Consider the following 18,012-nt stretch of genomic DNA (forward strand, 5'->3'; position numbering starts at 1 on the left):
ATAGCATTGATGCAATAAAAATAACACCACAAAATGTCCCATCATGCAAGAAAACGACATGAAAGCAGCGCAGAAGCAGCAAAGCTTAAGCAATACATCGCATGCAGACGTTAGCATCAACAAGCATATGCCATGTCAAGCCTATTTATATTTTGAGCTTTGTGTGGTCATGCGAGGGCATGGCGGTTCCTCGTATGAGACAAACTATAAATCAAAATACCATTGCACAATCATGTAAATCATTTTCATATGATGAAGCAATTCCCTGGTTCCAATTTTGTGCTGAGATTTTTTTCCACTGATGGATCTGTTACACGCTTCCTTATTTTCTTTTGGTTGCTTCTTTTTAAATCCAATTACTCAACTATGTCTTTGTCCCATTCTGGGTGAACCTCCAGGTCTCGGGGGCATTTTAGGGCACTGTGTCAAGCAGCCGCGGACCAACCTGTCAGAGGGAGAGAATGACATGCGCTCCTCACACGCCTCCCCCTCCAGGCCCAGACTGCTCCAGCTGCTGCTGTTCCCATTGCTGCTGGAGAGAGAAGGCACCACTATAACACTGTCCGCTGACGGGGACAACATCACATGACAACCACCGAAATAATCAGGATATAACGAGCAATTCATCCCGTTCGCTATAATGACCAAATCTACCATGTACAGGGTTTTCATGCAAAATGTATTCATTCATATTTCACCCCTATTTCCAAGACTTTATTGAAGTTATTATAAATATGTAGGCCGAACTTTGCTAATCTTTCGACTTTAGATATATATGCCGAGAACAGGTGATGTTTTAATAACATTATTATCATGCCTGCACACATTCATTCACGCTCATGCATAAATGTATATAATTACACATGTACACAAACACACTTAGGTTCATACACCCTCAGTACATTTATTTTATTTTATTTTATTTTTTTTTAATTTATTTATTTTTGTTTCCCATTTATTTTATGTTCTCTGCTACATCATGTAAGCATTATTATTGTACTTTATTGATCCTTTGCCTGCTTGATCTTATTTCTTAATATTTTGGAATTTTTTATTTGCTTTTTTAATCTATTTTTAAGTCTCTAAGGGATTTTCTGAATCTCACCTGTACAATATATGCACAATCTGCTTCTACTTTGTTGACGTTTCGCTTGTTTTTACTGTGCAAATAAATAAATACTAAACATCATATTTCAACTGGAATAAATGCTTCATTTATATGCTATTGTCACCTGCTAAATGAAGAAATACACATTTAACTTTCTATATTAAACATGTGTGGATATGTACATTATATGTGTGTATGCTTCATATGCCTGTTTTTGTGTGTACACATGCATGCATGTTTATATTTTTTGTAATCTATTTAGCAGTTCAAACTGTGATAATAGTTAAATGACCCTTTGTTTCATATAATTTATTTACTTTAATATTTTTGTGTATATATATATTTTTCAGCTAGTAACACTGTTATTGGCAGTATTATCATCTTGTATTCTCAATCTTTTTATTTATTTATTTATTTGTTCCCCAATTTATTTACTTTTGGGGGATCTGGGAGGGTGGGGTGTGTTTGCTTGAATATTTGTATGTATATTAACTCAAAAACACATAAATAAAGTTTAACAAAATAAAAAAATGTGTTGGTCTCTGAAGCAATACAGCCATAAAATATTATAACTGCATTTCCAGGAATTTACAGATAAAAAAAAAACTTTGTTGCTAACTTAAAGGTTCAGAGTGTAAGATTTAGGGGAATCGAGTGGCATCTAGTGGTGAGGACTGCAGATTGCAACCAGTTGAAACTTGCTTAATTTAAAGGAGGAAAAAATAAGAAAAAGAAACCGTTTTTATTGATGCCTACCCTGCCACAGTGCTGTTGTTTTTCTTCAATCTTACGTTATATGAGTACGTACTGTCCGGTAATACATGTTTGTATGTGATTTATGATCAGTTTGTACAAAAATATATTTTAAATAAAATAAAAAAGACATGTTTTAGGGATTTTTCTGAACACATTTCAAAGAATATCCAAAACAATGTATATTTTTTCCAAAACATTGTTAATTCCAAACCTTGAAGGCCTTGGAAACAGTTTTTTTTTGCTATTATGACTTTTCCAGGAATTTCACTTCAGTGGGAACCCTGCCAGCTTCAACAAACAGATTAATGACCATTTCTGACATTTGGAATAATCCTTTCAATAACAGGGGAGGTTTCAAACCCAGGACGATTCTCTAAATGACGCCTGTTTTTCCACCATACGTCCCAGTGAATCAGCCTTAATGTTGATTTGGACAATTTGTCGCTAAAGGCCTAAAATGTGAGATCATTACATTCTTGCCCTCACATAATCCCGTTAATCCTGCGGGTTCCACCAGGACGACCGGCTGGCAACAGAAGCACAACAACTCTCGCTGTAATTAGTCAATGATTAGCCTGCTGGCTGGAACCTGCACACTGTGGCGTGCAGCGCTCTCACCGGCGAACAATTGTGATATCTAAAAATACCTGAGCTAATCTGCATTACCTCAGCTAACAGCTTTCTACCTGCGGTCTGAGTGAACGGCAGGAGCTCGTTCATTTAGTCAATCATCACGCTCCGTGTCTCGATGAGCCCTCGGAGGTGTTTTTTTTTCCCCCTTCCGTTATTTCATCTGCCGAGCGGATATGGTTGCAGTTTGCTTTTGAAGAGTCTAATGAATTACACATGCTGGACTTTGTTCCTGTAGAAACAGTGCCTGAAGTAAAGAGAGCACTCAAAGACACACCTTTAGAAAATATTTTGATACATTAACTTGGCCCTGATGGCTAAAATAACGAGCTGCTAACACACTGTGTTCCTTTGGTATCTTGGGAAAGAATTTCAAATGTTGTCAGTTTTGCTTCCATAGGGATAAAAACCTTCTTCAGAAATGTCAACAGCCAGATTCTCAGAGGCCGGAGACTCATACGAGAACACGTCCAGGGTTCCCACACTGTCATGGACAAAATGTTTTAAACTTTTCCATGACTTTTCAAGGATCAAAATATTTTCTTTTCCTTGCCTTGCCCCACTTGCCCATTGTTTTTCAAGCATTTATGATTCAAACATAATTTCAGCGTCCCTGATGATGTGTTAAGGGCTGTAATTTGAAAATCCAACATTTATTTCTGTTTTTACAGTTTCTGGCTATGACAAATGGTTAATTTTGGCCTTTTTTTTTTTATAAAGAAAACATGCATTCTTAAATAATAATAATAATAATTTTAAAAATTGCCAAAATCTTTCTATAAAAGTTGCTGAATATATATATATTTTTAAAATGAAAGAAAAAATATTTGAAAATTTTCAAAGAAAACATGTCTTCCAAACCTACACTTTTCTTAAAATAATAATAATAATAAATTAAGAAAAAAAAGGCCTTCCAAAGCATGCAATAAAAATAAAATACAATATACAGCCATATAAATTTGTATGCACCTCCCCTAAATCCAAAAGTGCTTATAAAAAATATTTGACATGCCTTCTGGGCATACGTGAAGGGAGAGGCAGAACGTGGAGAGAAAATAAAAAAAACTTTTGTGATGAACAAATAAAGAAAACTTAACCAAAATGATGTCACACGCTGACGCATTTTCAAGCTACGTTTTGTCTTCAGCTACAGAAAATAAATCCACTGTTATTCTACATAAATGCAATGTAATTTTTTTTGTTCCATTACTTTTCCAGGCCTGGAAAATGTGCTAGTGAAAATCCATGACTTTTCCAAGCTTTCCATGACCGTGGGAACCCTGCATGTCACTTGGAGGGCTGATAGTCAGACTCACTCAGTCTCTCCGTCTTTATTTTTTGCAAGCGTAAACCGTGATGATGTCCATCCAAGAACAGAAGGTCAATTCTGTCACAACTCCTACATGCTGCTTATCCCTGCGGTGGATTTCACAAACTTTCTGAGAAGAACTTGGCTGCAGAGCTGCAGAGACGGCTATAGAAAATCTTAAACAATATATCCGTTGGAGGTCACATATGATGCAACACTTGCACAAATCGGGGAAAATTGCATTTTGGCGGTAAAGTCTGAATGACATTCCCAAACCATATACTGTGCCCTGTGCTGACTTTGGGGAAACCTCCCATCTCGACGCAACCACAGGAGACTTCTGCTAAACACTGTGCGGCAACATCGGCAACCAAAGAGTGTTTCTGTGCTGCTCTGTGTCTGAGGAGATCAACATCACTATTCAACTTATACAACTGAAGTGATAACCTCAAACTTTAAGTCCGTCACTACACAGAGATACATTTTTCTCCCTCTAAATGAAATACTGAACCCATGTCAGCATTAGGATCAGCAGCACTAAGATCCCAACCTGTGATCACAATATTAACTTATATCCTGTTATCTTTGAAAATATATATTTTATAGAACCAGAAAAGACCAAAAGAAGAAACAGGTAGGAGGGGGAGTTACGTCACTGCACGCCAGTGAAATGCAAAGACGGAGGACTTAGGGGCCGTTTACACGGCAGCAACTTTTGCATGAAATATTAAATCTGTATAAAATAAATGATTTTAGTTTCTGGTAATCTGCAGACTGTATTCATTGTCTATTTCTGCTATTGTATGATATTTAGTCTTCTCTATATGAGAAAGGAAGTGGTTGTATACCTGTCACTGAGGTGGAGGAAGCTGCTGTTGTCGTCTGGGTGCTCGTCCTCAAAGCTCAGGTTGGACCAGCTGCCCAGACTGTCGTCTCCGACACTCAGCTGCTGGGACACCGAGGACTCTGTCGCTTCCCGACCTGGACAACTGAATGCACAGAGATATGAAGAGACAAGGAGAGAGCCTCAGAAATCATGCTCATATTTGCAATTACAAATCCCTGATAACAGTTATCACAAATTATTAAAACAGGAAAGGAAGTTGAGACGTAAATGTGAAATAATGGCACCTGTAAAGAGTTTTTTTTTAGTGTTTTTTGATTCATCAGTCAATTAAAAGTAGGGCTTTAATGATGCGATTCTGGTCCGTATAGAATGCATTATTATTTTTTAATTGCTTAAGTGCAGATTTGGGTGCATAGGAGCATTTGGTGCATCTGGAGTTTACTTCTCTTATTTTTTCTCTCATCAAAAAATTAAGAGAAAATATAAGAGAAATTTAAGAGAATTTTGCTGCATGAGGCCCATTGTCTCTATAATGTAAAAACTGCTCATAAATAAAAAGTATCCAAAAAACAAAAGGTACAGCTGATGTAAATCTTTGTGTGGTTACCTGACGTTGCTGGTCTGGCAGATGTTGGACAGGGCTGACGTCATGATCTCAGCAGTCAGGCTCTCAGCGTAGCTGGTCCCGTCATGGCCGATGCCGCTGTCTGCATTAAGGCTAGTGTTGCTCAGCTCACGTTTTGCTGTCTCCATCGCTATGGACACCATCCCCTCCGCAAACACCGCCCTGTGGTCCAGGTCGATGTGGATCTTGGGAATCTCCAGGCCGGAGAGCCGCTCTGCCCTCACCTGACATTCGGACCCCCTTTTCCTCCTCTGTAAGACGGGCTGGTGGTGGTGCCTGCTGAGTTTGGTGCAGTACGGACACTCCTGGATCTGACAGTAACGGCATGTCCTCTCCCCTAGAGCCTGTCCCGGGGATGTGCCCTCAGATAACCTCTGGGTGTGAGAGTGTCTGTCGTGGGCTTGGGTCCTCTGGAGCTCCCGGGATGAATGTCCGACTGAAGCCAGGCTCATCTTCAGAGTGTCGTCGACTATTTTCCTGGCGTAATGCTCGATGACCTGCATCGCCCGGCCCCTGTAGCCTCCGTCATACAGGCTCCCTGTGCTGTGATAATGCTTGCTCCTTCCCTCCTTGGACAACAGGGGGCAGGAGAAGGAGTTCCTAATGAGATTCTCTGCCATGTCCTCAAGTCTGGACTTCTTATAAAGACAGGAGTCGGTGAGAGACTTGGGCAGTCGTGCGGAGGAAAGATGCAGCTTGCGTGTCACATCACAGGTGATGTTGTAAGCTAAAGACTCGGCAAAGTTGACCAGATCCACGTACTCCCTCTGACCCTGGTCTTCAGAGTCCCTGCAACAACACTGAGAGTCCTCGCCTGGAACCGCTGACTCCACTTTGTCCTTCGGTGATGAGGCGTCACTACCAGACGCTTTCCATTCATCTGGCAGCGACTTGGACGAGTGAAGGCGCCCACTGGAGGATCTCTGCTTGATCTTGCGACTGGCATGAGCCAAGCCCAGTTTGATGGAGCGGTAGGCCAAACGGCTCGCATACTGGTCCAGGACCAACTCCCTACTGCCTCCCTCCTTTTTTAGCACCCTGATAAGGTAGCCGGCGTATTCGTCTGTCACGCTCTCACAGCTGGGATACTCCGAGGACAGACCAGAGCTGGTGCTGGAGACGGTGCTTGAAGTTGCGGTGGGAGACCTGAAGACAGACGCTATCATGTCATTAGACCACTGCTCGGCCAGCCTCCCTACCCTCCAGTCTCTGTTCTGGTCTGTACTGGGTTGGTGTTGGTGATGCAAACATTCGGAGCTGGATCTGTCAAAGCTTCGTCTCCTGAGAGCTCTGTGATGCGGGCACTGCTGCGCAGAGCTCACCATCCTCTTAACGTCATTGATGACCTCTCCGGCCACCTCCCCGGCGTACACCCACAAAGTGTTCAGGGTCTGCTCGGAGAACTGAGCCACGCTGTCTCTCCTCCTCTCGCTGCCTTTGCTCGTCTCACCCTCCTCTTCAGCCACTCCCAGGGTATCCATCTCTGTCGCCATGGAGACAATGTGGCAAGCCAGTCGTTCGGCGTAGTGAAGAGCTTCCTTGTTGGACATTCTGCGAGCGGACATTTGGTTCAGTTCATGCCGACTGACCCCTGTCTCTGGGCATCTGTTAGCGCCACCACCCTCTTCTGCTAACTCTTCCTCCTCTTCGTCCTCATTGTCCTCCGCTTCCTCCGAGAGCGACCTCATCAGTTTGAGCATGAACTCTGCCTTGTCTGCCTCAGGAGTGATGTCTTTCGGCTCTGGCTCCGGCTGATAGTGAGGGGTGGGTGGCGGAGTAGCGGGGGAAAACTCCTTGGCCAGCTTGCTTTTCAGCTTCTTGGAGAACTGCTTTATCTGCTTCTCCTTGGACACCTCACTGGGCTGCTGAGGGGTCGAAGGAGGAGTGCCAGGAGTCCCGCCGGATTTTTGTCCAGAGCTTGGAGCCGAGTCGTCCCCGGTAACAGAAATCCTCCTTTGTCCACTCATCTCGGCACCCGGCACACCCAGAGTGTCCATCATAACTGGATGTGTTTCAGCCACACCTCTGGTCCTAGGGTCAAACTCACAGCTGGCTCTCCCCTGGTTTTGAGAGCTTGTCTGAAAGGAAATGTGAGGAATGTTGATGTCTTGCTCACCAGTGGCGCCCTTCCTTAAATAAGCAGAATCTCTACAGTCATATCTGAAGCCAGCGCCTTGCTTTGAAGGAGAATCCGGAGCCTCGTTATTCCCCTCCTGCCTAGAAGTGGAGTCCCTTCTGCTTCCAATTGTCTTTGTAAAGAAATCAGCACAATCACCAAAACTCTTCTTCATCTTAGAGGCAGTTATTAGCTCACACGCTTCAGTTACAATCATATCCACCATGTTGCCAGAGAAGTTTTGGAACGAGGACTTTCCTTGGGAGTCTCCGGGTGTCGGAGTCTGAGTTCCATGACTGTAAAGGTGAGTTTGTGTCGATGTGGTGGTGTCAGAGGAAGATACTCTTTTGGGGCTGGCCTGTGGGGTATCTGACAAACTAGACTTATACTGACAGGTCTCCTCTGACTCCTGGAGGTGGGAGAGGGCTTGGCCCGCTTGGGGGACAGGAATACAGCTCGCCATACCGGACACAGTGAACAGGGCTTTCTTCACCGTGCAGGTGGCGTCCTCTCCTGAGGGCGGTGCAGCCGAGCTGGCGCTTAAAACCTGCTGGTTAGCGAAGGTGCTGCAGGTTTGCGCACCGGTGTTCTCCGCGCTCACGTAACAGATGTTGTCCAGAGACACACTGATAGCGGCTTGGCTGGTGAAGGCAACGTCAGCCTGGGAGAGCTCTATGAAGGCCTCTTGGATAACAGACTCAGACAAGTCTGAGGCATACGAGGAAACCACCACCTCCTCCTCCTCCTCTTCCTCCTCTTGCCCTTGGCCAAAGGACCAATCACTTGGGGTGAGAGGCGTCGAAGGGTGGGAGAACTGACACACTTCCATGATGCCTTCAAACACCAGCTCTTCAGCCAAATCAGCAGCGAAACGTGTCACCGTGTTGTGGAAAATCTGCTTTTTCACTGTCAGGAACTCTTTCAGCGCCCCGGACACGGCCTCGCCGACCAGGAAGCCGGCTAATCCATTGATTGCCCGTTCTTTCAGCACATAGGCGTGGCGCATGCCGATCTCATGGAAGGCCATCTGAAACACGGAGGAAGTGAGCCTGGCAGCGAGGTGACACAAGGTGGTGGTGCAGGAGGATACACCTTTTTGGAGGTCTCTCAAGGCGCTGCCCAAGCTCATCTCCACCAGGTCGGTGGCAAACCTCTGAATGCCGTCCTTCAGAGACTGGGACGTCTTCTGCAGCTTGGCCACCGTTACGGTCTCTTGTATTTCTGAGAGCTTCATCACGTAGCCTGAAGAGTTCTTGAATTCCTTGTGGCAGACGCAGCTGAGATTCTTGTTGTCGCTGATGTCAACGGCGGACTGGTAGCCACACACAGATCCCAGAATTTCTTTGGACAAACTGCTAGCAAAGTCTGAGTAGGTTTTATACAGAGAGCAGAGATCTTGGGGTTTACGCAGCTCTGGGCTGTCCTGTCCATCATCATCTGCTTTCCAGAAGTACTCCAGCGGTCCACTAGAGTCCACCAGAGGGCTGAAGGCTGAGGAGCTGACAGGACTGAAGAGCGGGCCGCCATTCTCATCAGAGGGGGTCTGCACTGGCCGAGGGGAGTCGGGCACCTCAGAGTGAAGCGAATAGGGAGAGCCTGGTTTCAGAGGAGTGGGTTTTTTCACATTAGCAGGGAGAGTTGGCTGGTCAAAGCGGTGAGGATTCATGCCCTTGGTTGAGCAGCCCCGAGACACATATTTGGACCCACTGGGCTGATTCTGTGTACTTGGGGCGCTGATGGCGTCCAGAGGCAGCGCGAGAGTGCTGTTCTCTGAGCTCAGTTCCTCCAGGTCATCAAACTGGTCAAAGCTGTCAAAGAATTCACTGACTTCAGAGTCTGAGTCTTCAACTCGGTCTCTTGGCCCCCCTGGTACCTGGGGGATGTCCAGTTTAGCCAGCAGGCTCTTCTGGTAGCCCACCTCATCCAGGAAAATGATTGGACTGGGGCTGGAGCAGTCCGACTCTTCTGATTCACTGACATGAATCAAAGGTGAGGGCAGACGGGCCCCGGGGCTGCAGTAGGTCCACTGGGATTCAAGGCCTGATGACCTCTGAACTGTGACGGATACGTCTGGACCAGACTTGTGTTTGGCTGAATTTTTCTTTGAAGATGAGCTTATGATAATACGGGAGCCGGATAATTCCTTTCTTCTCTTGTGGGCTGGGACTGTCTGGGATGCGACGTCACGCTTTTTAAAATGGCGATAGGAAGCTGCAGCTGTGGAGATCAACAGGAAAGAAAGAAGGAAAAAACAAGTTATATATAGAACATCCAAACATCCAGCAAATAAAAAAATGAACATGACAAAAATAGATCAAGAAAAGAAAGCTAACTGAAAACAGAACTGAACTGATCATAGTGCAGTGATGCTCAACTGGCTTTGCTTGGGGGCCACTTTTACAAAATGACACTCTGGCACCTTATGTACACAGGAAGTACAAAAACAATTCCTAGTGTGAATCACTTTATTTTTTTGTGAATTAGGAAATGGTTTGGGGGGGGGCACCTGGCACTGTATTGGGCTAAAAGTTGAGTATCACTTTTAAAGTACATCCCAATTAAACAATAACATAGCCACTTGATTGGTACATAAGATGCTCTACACAAGGGACTAATATGGAATACCAAATGGCTCTGAACATTTCTTTTGACATTTGTATTAATAATTCAAATTTGTTCCTCTTAACAGGTGAAAATATAACATCTTCATGCATCAAAAGCATGTTAAAATAACAAAAAAATGCCCTATTAACAAGTTAACAATTCTGATGCTGGGCTTCTGTTGTTTTAACACACATTTGACACTTTTAGATTATTATTTTGACCTGTTAAGGAGAACAAATTTAACTCATTAATGCAAACTTCTTAATAGACTTTTTAAGCCATTCTGCTTTCCACAGACTTGAGGTTACTTGTTAATCTTACAGAGATTGTCTCCTGTGTCGTCCTCCTCTAGATGCTCCAGGGCTGTGACAAAGTCGTCCTCGATTGATGAGACGGACTGGTTGGTGTCGTCTTCCTCTGGCTGGCTGGGCTCAGCTGTGCCCCTCTGGAGAGCCTGCAGCTCCAGAGCGTAGCGTACGCCTGCCATGTAGCACCCCAGCAGGCCCACCAAAGACGCCACGCTGGTCTGAGGGTAGACGCTGGTGCTGGGGTTATGCCTCAGCACACACACGGCCTTTAACCAACACTAAAGGCAGAGGAAAAGCAAGAGAAAAAGAGGGAAAGAAGAGAGGTAAAAGAGAAAAATGAAGTCTGGTGATTTAATCAGAAAAACATGACATTTGTAACCAACATCCAGACAGTCTATAAGCTGTGAAAGCAATCATGCCTGAGGTGATAATGTGGAAGATCTTAAACAGAAATCAGTTGGGAATTTTCTTATCCTAATCTTACAGGAGTGGGAGAGGAGGATCGGAAATGTATTGTTATGTCTGCACTCTGATTGCGAGTTGATGTGTTACATGTGCAGAATCTCAGTGTAAGTCCACTCTGTGACGCAGATGGGTGGGAGGTCTCGCAGTCTGAAACAGACGACGAAAACCGCAGAGTGAGCCGTAACCCAAACACGGCGCACAGGACCAGGAAGGACAAGGCTGCAACCGTGGGCTGACAAAACAACATATCTGTCCGTCTCCTCCACCTGCACTTCTTCAAAAGCATGAGAAAGATCCGGCATTTCTGTTTACTCGCAGAGACAGACAAGGCCGTAAATATGGGGAAACCATGGAGTCAAAAATGCAAGAATTTTAGGAACGTATCACAAAAACCCTTCTGTGGAAAATGTTCTTGTTCTCTCCGTGTCAGCGTAGGTTTTCTGCGGGTTCTCCAGCTTCCTCCCACACTCAAAAGACATGCAGGTTAATTGGTGACTCTTAATTGGCCGTAGGCGTGAATGTGAGTGTGAATCGTCCGTCTCTGTGTCGGCCCTGTGATAGTCTGTCCACGGTGTACCCCGCCTTTCGCTCAATGTCAGCTGAGATTAGCTTTGTCCCCATCTGCGAACCTTAAGAGGATTAGTGGATATAGCTAAAAAATGAATGAATGAATCACAAAAAATCCACAACTGAGAGGTGATGATGTTTACTAAATGCTCTCAAAAGCTAACAAACATCTGCAAAGAGGGTCAGATCTCCATCATTAAAGTGCTTTTTTTCCTGATAGTGTGGACAATGCTTGACTTTTCCGACTTTGATATATATCTTGAAATAAATCAATATTAGATTGATTTATTTGATACCATCGAAGGGAATTCACATTGACGGCATAACAATTTATTAAAATAAAAATATACAAGGCTATAACAAGACAACTTTTGTTTTCTTACCAGCAAACAGCTGAAAGACTACTATAAACATTAAAGGGATAATTCACCCAAAAATGAACACTGCTGCGCAGATATTATGGGCTGTTGTTGGTCTTGTGTGAGTGTGACTCCCACAGTCGGAGCTACAGGCTACAGCAAGGCTAAAAATATGACGCCAGTGACTTTTTCAAAACAACTTGGTGCATCGGGGCTTCAGGACGAGCAACATGGAGACATTTGGTGGTTTTATTATGTTTGTTTAACATTTGTATACTGGTCACCATTTGCTTCAATTGTTTGTGCAATGCCAAAAACCTGTTGATATTCAAGTCTTGTGAATAAGTGTGCGCTGTATAGAGAGCGGATAAGAGCAGATTTAAAGACGCAGGAAAAAAACAACTATGAATCACTCAGTACCTCTTTCTTACTTCCCCTCATTCTCTCCCTTCACTTCCTGTTTACTTCAGCATGCTGACTGAGCACATTTCCTCCGTCCGTCACCTACCTGGGGCCCGGCGTCCTTCGGCTCCGCCAGCCTTCGCGAGTCTTTGAGCAGCAGAACCTCGTCGTTCTTGAGGCCGTGAACGTGGAGGGACCTGAGGAGCTCACACAGCCCTCCTGGCATCGATAACAGAGCCTGGAGAAGAAGAGGACACACAGAGACTTTAGACTGCCGGGCAGAGATATTCACCTCGCTTTGTTTGGGGGCCGCTTTTGCAAAATGACAAGGGGCCAGGGGCCAGTCGCAGCAGCCCCATACATGCTTCTGGGACATTACCAGTATTTCTGCAAGTCTGTAGGATTTTAAGACATTTTTCTAGAGTTTAAAACATTACTAAGATTTTGTGACTTCTCTATTATTTAAGCTGGTTTGTAGGATTTCAGGACGTTTTAAGGATTTTAGCAAGTTTCCAGGATTTTAAGATGTTTCTTAGATTTTAGGACATTTCTAAGATTTCATGACATTTGTAGGACTTAAATACATTTCCAACATTTTTGGATGTTTCTAGGATTTTAGGACATTTTTAGGATTTTAGGACATTTCTAGGATTTATGGAGGATACCAGGATTTGAGAAAATCTCTAGGATTTTAGGAGATTACTAGGATTTGAGGACTTTTTTTGGATACTAGGCTATTTTGCCGATTTTAGGATGTTTCTCAGATTCTAATATGTTTTTTAGAATTTTTAAAAAACGTCACAGATTTTGGGACGTTTATAGGATTTTAGAAAATTTCTAGGATGTTCAGAGGATCATAGGATTTGGAACATTTCTCGAATTTTATTATGTTTCTAGGATTTTAGGACATTATGGGCTTAGCTAGGACCTCTGTCAGGGTACTGGGGATCCTCCACAGGCACTTTTCTTTGATGAACATGCTCTGTCCATCACTGCCATATCAGTAAAAACCCATCCGTATGATATTCTTTTAGAGTTTCATCATGATTCATGTTTGTAATTATGAAAACGTACCTGTTGGGTGACATCCTCTCCTTCACACTGACCGGGCAGACACACAAAATGAATCTGGAAGAGCACAGTTGATGGTCAGCATTAATGCGTCACGTCTTTGAATGTGACTCAGCTGCTGTTTTTGTGAGACAAACCTCTGTCAGTCTTGTGGCGTCTCTGCTCGGCAGCTCCAGGCCAACGCTGCATAGCTCCTTTTTATTCCTAAAGAGGCTCTTCACACACTGCGCTCCACTGTCACGCACAGTCTGCAAGCACACAGGCAGCGTTTTTAAACCCGAGCATATGTTTCCCAGCAGCAATAATGAGAAACCAATGTGTATGCATTCGTCCGTCACTGTCGCATGCATGAGAGATGAACGGAGAGCAATGTTTTGTAAATCCTTTTTTATGTATCTGCCTACTTTTGCACGTTACTTTAACATAGATCCTGACTAATCAGATTAGATTCAAATTGGCGTTTGACAGCACTTCCAAGATCTCGCTGGCCTTTCCGAAAACACACCTCACCACAACAGAAACTGCAGTAAACATCTCGCAACTACAGACCACAAGCGCACAAAAACAGGCAGTAAAAGTACAGGCACTACATTATCACACTCGATACAAGTCGAACAAACAACTTATGCCGACCGAACACCAGAAGACGGTTAAAAGACTCAACTGACACCGTCGCACATCGAAAGACGGTCTGAGTTTTGGTCACACAGATTTTGCAAAGACTACAGATCTCGCAGGGTCACTATTTGAAGGACTGCAGCTAAACTCCTTCTGAGATCATTTCCCATCCTGCTCCCGGTGGAAAATATCGTATGTCGACAGTATTGTTGTCAATTCAGCATCAATATAATCCATTAAGATAAACTGTGTTTGTATACATTTAGTAAACTGTGGAAGTGAGAAGCGAAACGTTTAAATAATGAAGGTTTCTCACTATAATCAGTGCTGGTTGGTGGATCAAATACATTCATTAAACATGTTTCACCAGTTTCTACTCTTTTTATTCAGAACAAGACAGCTGAGACTTGTTCTTGGACCTCACTTGAGTCCCGTCCATGTTTACTGTCTACCCAGAGAGCGCGCAGCGAGTGTTTGTTGACACTGTTCACGTCATCGAACTTCACTATCTGCATGAATCAAGACAAAAAACGCAGGATATTATTGAATGTGTTTGATTTTATCGGAATATCACAATGAGAAAAGACTTTTAGCTCGAACTGAGTCTAAAAACATCTTATAAAAAAATATCCACGGAGGTAAAACTAAGGCTGAACGATAGGGAGAAAATCAAATATCATGATATTTTTAACCAAATACTGCAAAATCAATATTGTAACAATAATATAGGGTTATCAGTAATGTAAATATGATGACAAAGTGGGTAAAGGTAAATAACAAAACAGCTGAAAAGTCTGATAAATCCAGTAAATTATGTCACTTTATTGTAATTTAGCCTTTAACACCAGAGTAAGATAACACGAACACAACCATATCACAGTATCAAAAATCTAGTCTCAACAAGACGATATCGTGATATTATGATACCGGTGCACTGACCAGCCCTCGGTAAAACTTCATTTTATCCCGACATTGGGAATCTTGTCCGCCACAGTGACACTGCGTAAAAAGTTCTCTGGTGTAACGACAGCTGAAAAACAACATGTTTTGCAGTTGTTGATTTTGAGAGGAAGCTAAATCTGATTTCAACTTATCCTGCAGAAATGCTTCTTAATACCAGATTAAAAGAAATAAAAACTCCTGTGTCCGCTGCAGTGGCAGACATACAGAGTATCCGGACAGCAGGGCTTAAAATCTCATTTCAGAAACACACTTCATCACAAAATGTTGCAGAATAAAATGCAAAGCGGACAAACCTCTTTCCGGACTGAGGCCCGGGACCTTATGGGGACTCCTCTGATACGTGCGCAGGCGTCCATGGCAACAGAAAGCGGGGGAGCTGACTGGCCGCTCACCTGCAGGTATGAAGGTGAAGATGGAAAACAGAGATTGAAAGAGTTCGTGACGTGGCAGGAGAGGTTTATAGAATGAGGTCAAAGTGCTAAAATTGGGAGAAATTCAGAGTTATGTCATCACTTTTAGCCCCACAGCTTAGTCTTGTGTCTGAGGTTCTCTCTCCAGCTCCATCAACAATCTTCAGCAACAAAAAAACAAAAAACACAAGCGTGAACTCCCCGCAGCAACAATCACGTGACAAAGCAATGACGAGATCTCTGCTATGAGTAAACAAAGAGAAATCACACTCTGTCTCTATCTGCTGTCCCACACCGACGCGCCAAAATAAGGAGCCTGATGTGACAAAGTCTCTCGTTTACATGCAACAAAAGAGTCACGTCACTGCACCTGTGCCGTTCTGCCGCTCACTCGCTTAACCAAACCAACAGTTATCGCGCCGTCGAGCCTGCGAGGCAATGCAGTTAACAGGATTTTTAAAAAAATATATATATTAATTGATTTTTTTTTTTTTTTTAAGTGATCTTATTGCATTGTGAATATGTTGTGTATGGTACTTCTATGTGTCCTTTTTTATCTTTTGTATGTATTGTCTTGCTCTTATCTGGACCATTGAGTCTGTAATAAAGTTTATTTATATTATTATTATTATTATTATTATTATTATTATTAAAAAGTAATAATTCAGAACAGGATAAAAATTGAATATTCAAATATAACTGAGGGACTGTTTGTTATTTGGCTTTAGGGAAGGGGCAAACACTTGTAATTGGTTGTATTGGCTTTTTTTTTCCTTGAAAAAATTTGCTCAAAACATGTCTTGCAAACCTGCAGGCAAAATTTCTTAAATTTGAAATTTAAGATTTTTGGCCCTTTTTTAAAAAAAAAATTCTTGGCAATTTTTAGAGAAAAGAAATTTGTTGATATTCTTTTCTTTAAAGGAAAAAATGTTTTATCTAAAAAAAGGGGGGCAATTTTTTTTTCCTGAAAAGTTTTTGGGAATTATTAAAGATTAAAAAAAAAAAAAAAAAGAAAAAAGAAAACTTGCTTTCCAATAATTTCTTATGTATTTGTAAAGAAAATGAATTGGCATTTTTTCCTTAAATTCTTTTAGAAACTGTTAAAGAAAACAAAGGCATTTCTTATATTAAAGGTATTTTTTTGTACATACTTTTGATGATTTTTAAAGAAAATTGACTTTAATTTTTTTCAATTTTGAAGAAAAAATGTTGCCAATTTTTGTGTTTTCTTTCAAAATGACCAAAAATGATATTAATCAAAGCCAGAAACTGTAAAAACAGACATCATTGTTGAATTGTCATAATTCAGACTGTCCTTGGACACATCATGTGTTATTATACAGGTTTGTGAAACAAAATTCCACAAAATTTCCAAAACTTTCAGGGTACATTTGAATTTCCAAAACTTTTCCAAGCCTGGAAAATACTGTTCGCAAATTGCCCATGTTTTTTTTAACGGCTGTATGAACCCTGAGTTAACCTTGCGCTCTACATTTTTCAGATAGTTGAGTCAACCTCTCGACCACATTTTCTTCCAGCCCGTGTGAAAGAACATGAATCCAGCTTTTAAAAAGTAGGCCCGGACTTGTCCTGCTGGTGAGGATAAGCTATAGTAGTTATCGGTTATGTTTTTGGCTTCTTTGATATTCTTTAAACAGTCGCGGCCTGCGTCAAAGATCAAACGGCGCGGCGAGAGAACAGGGGTGTGTGCTCTGAGCAGGGGAAACACACTCGGTAAGCAGCATGAGAGAGCGGGTAAAGGAGGCAAAATATTTACAGTGTACAAGAAGGAAAAGTTTCCCAAGAAATCCAAGCCTCTGCTTTGAGGTACGGTCCAAAGCGGCTGGATGAGTCTAGACACAAGCAGGCGGTCCTACTGATCGGCCCATCCTGCACCCTGAGAACCAGAGGGGTAGAGGACGTGCCACGGGCCTCCTCTGCTGATCCAGGACCTCCTAGCTTCTCACGGGCGCTTTGGTGGGCCCAAAAAAACAACACAGCCGGCCGCCGCTGCTGCCTGACCTCAACTATGCAAGTACATCCCAACGCACTCACAAGGCAGGCAGGCACAATGACGTCTATTATGGCCGTGAGTATCTCGAACAGAGAACATTAACCCTTTAAAAACCCGGATCCACATCAGTTTTCTTGTGCCGTGTTCACGCGCCTCACACAAGCGATCTGAGCGCGCTGGTTTCTTTTGAAAACACGAGGGGAAAAAAGAAATGACCAATTTGGTGAGAAATGTCCCAAAAAATGCAAAAAAAATTAGAAGGTGACGAGAAAATTACTTAAAAATTAGTTTAAAAAAAGACAGGAGGATTATTAGAAAATTAACAGAAATGACCAAATATAATAATTTTAGTAAACTGATATTAAAAATGATGGTGCAGAATTTTTTTTTTATTTATTTATTTTTTTTTACATTTTTTAACTTTTTGACCTATTTTCAGGTAAAATTTTCAGCCTTTTTTACTTTTTTTGGGATGTTGCCGTTTCCCCATATATTTGAAAAAAAAATATATCAAACTAATTTGCTCAGGTTTCTAAGGGCTAACTAGATGGCAAACCTGCATTTTTTACATTTTAACCCCCTGAAACATGGGAAGAAGGCAAAGAGCAACTTAAGGAGGTATGACCCAAAAATTAACAAGCTTTTAACAAAAGTTACCTGAGCACAAAAAGAAAAAAAAAAAGACCTGATAAAAGTGCTTAAAAATTATAATAATTTCCTGCACCATAATTTAAAAATGTAACAATGGTAATTATAAATATAGCAATACTAAATCTTTTTTTGTAGACATTTTCCCCTATTTGGTTTTAATATAATTTTCTAAATCCACTTTTTTTTGCA

The 18,012-nt window shown here is 42.3% G+C and overlaps 1 protein-coding gene across 3 annotated transcripts in view; it reads right to left on the reverse strand.

Annotated features, from left to right (window-relative positions):
- Window positions 1–18,012, reverse strand: part of akap11 (A kinase (PRKA) anchor protein 11) — a 29,017-nt gene that overhangs the window by 7,662 nt on the left and 3,343 nt on the right. Inside the window, exons 2-9 of one of the 3 annotated variants that reach the window (XM_042494388.1) lie at window positions 15,042–15,140; window positions 13,305–13,415; window positions 13,171–13,224; window positions 12,203–12,334; window positions 10,317–10,581; window positions 5,258–9,608; window positions 4,652–4,792; window positions 446–529 (exon numbers count right to left, since the gene is read on the reverse strand). In XM_042494388.1, coding sequence (XP_042350322.1) covers window positions 446–529; window positions 4,652–4,792; window positions 5,258–9,608; window positions 10,317–10,581; window positions 12,203–12,334; window positions 13,171–13,224; window positions 13,305–13,415; window positions 15,042–15,104 — 5,201 coding nt within the window. In that variant the 5' untranslated portion in view covers window positions 15,105–15,140. Of the gene's footprint in view, window positions 1–445; window positions 533–4,651; window positions 4,793–5,257; window positions 9,609–10,316; window positions 10,582–10,787; window positions 11,195–12,202; window positions 12,335–13,170; window positions 13,225–13,304; window positions 13,416–15,041; window positions 15,141–18,012 lie in introns of those variants that run through there. The other 2 variants (XM_042494387.1, XM_042494389.1) reach the window with 2 other exon arrangements.

This window comes from Plectropomus leopardus, chromosome 10 (assembly GCF_008729295.1).
Source record: "Plectropomus leopardus isolate mb chromosome 10, YSFRI_Pleo_2.0, whole genome shotgun sequence".
In the NCBI taxonomy this organism is placed as follows: domain Eukaryota; kingdom Metazoa; phylum Chordata; class Actinopteri; order Perciformes; family Serranidae; genus Plectropomus; species Plectropomus leopardus.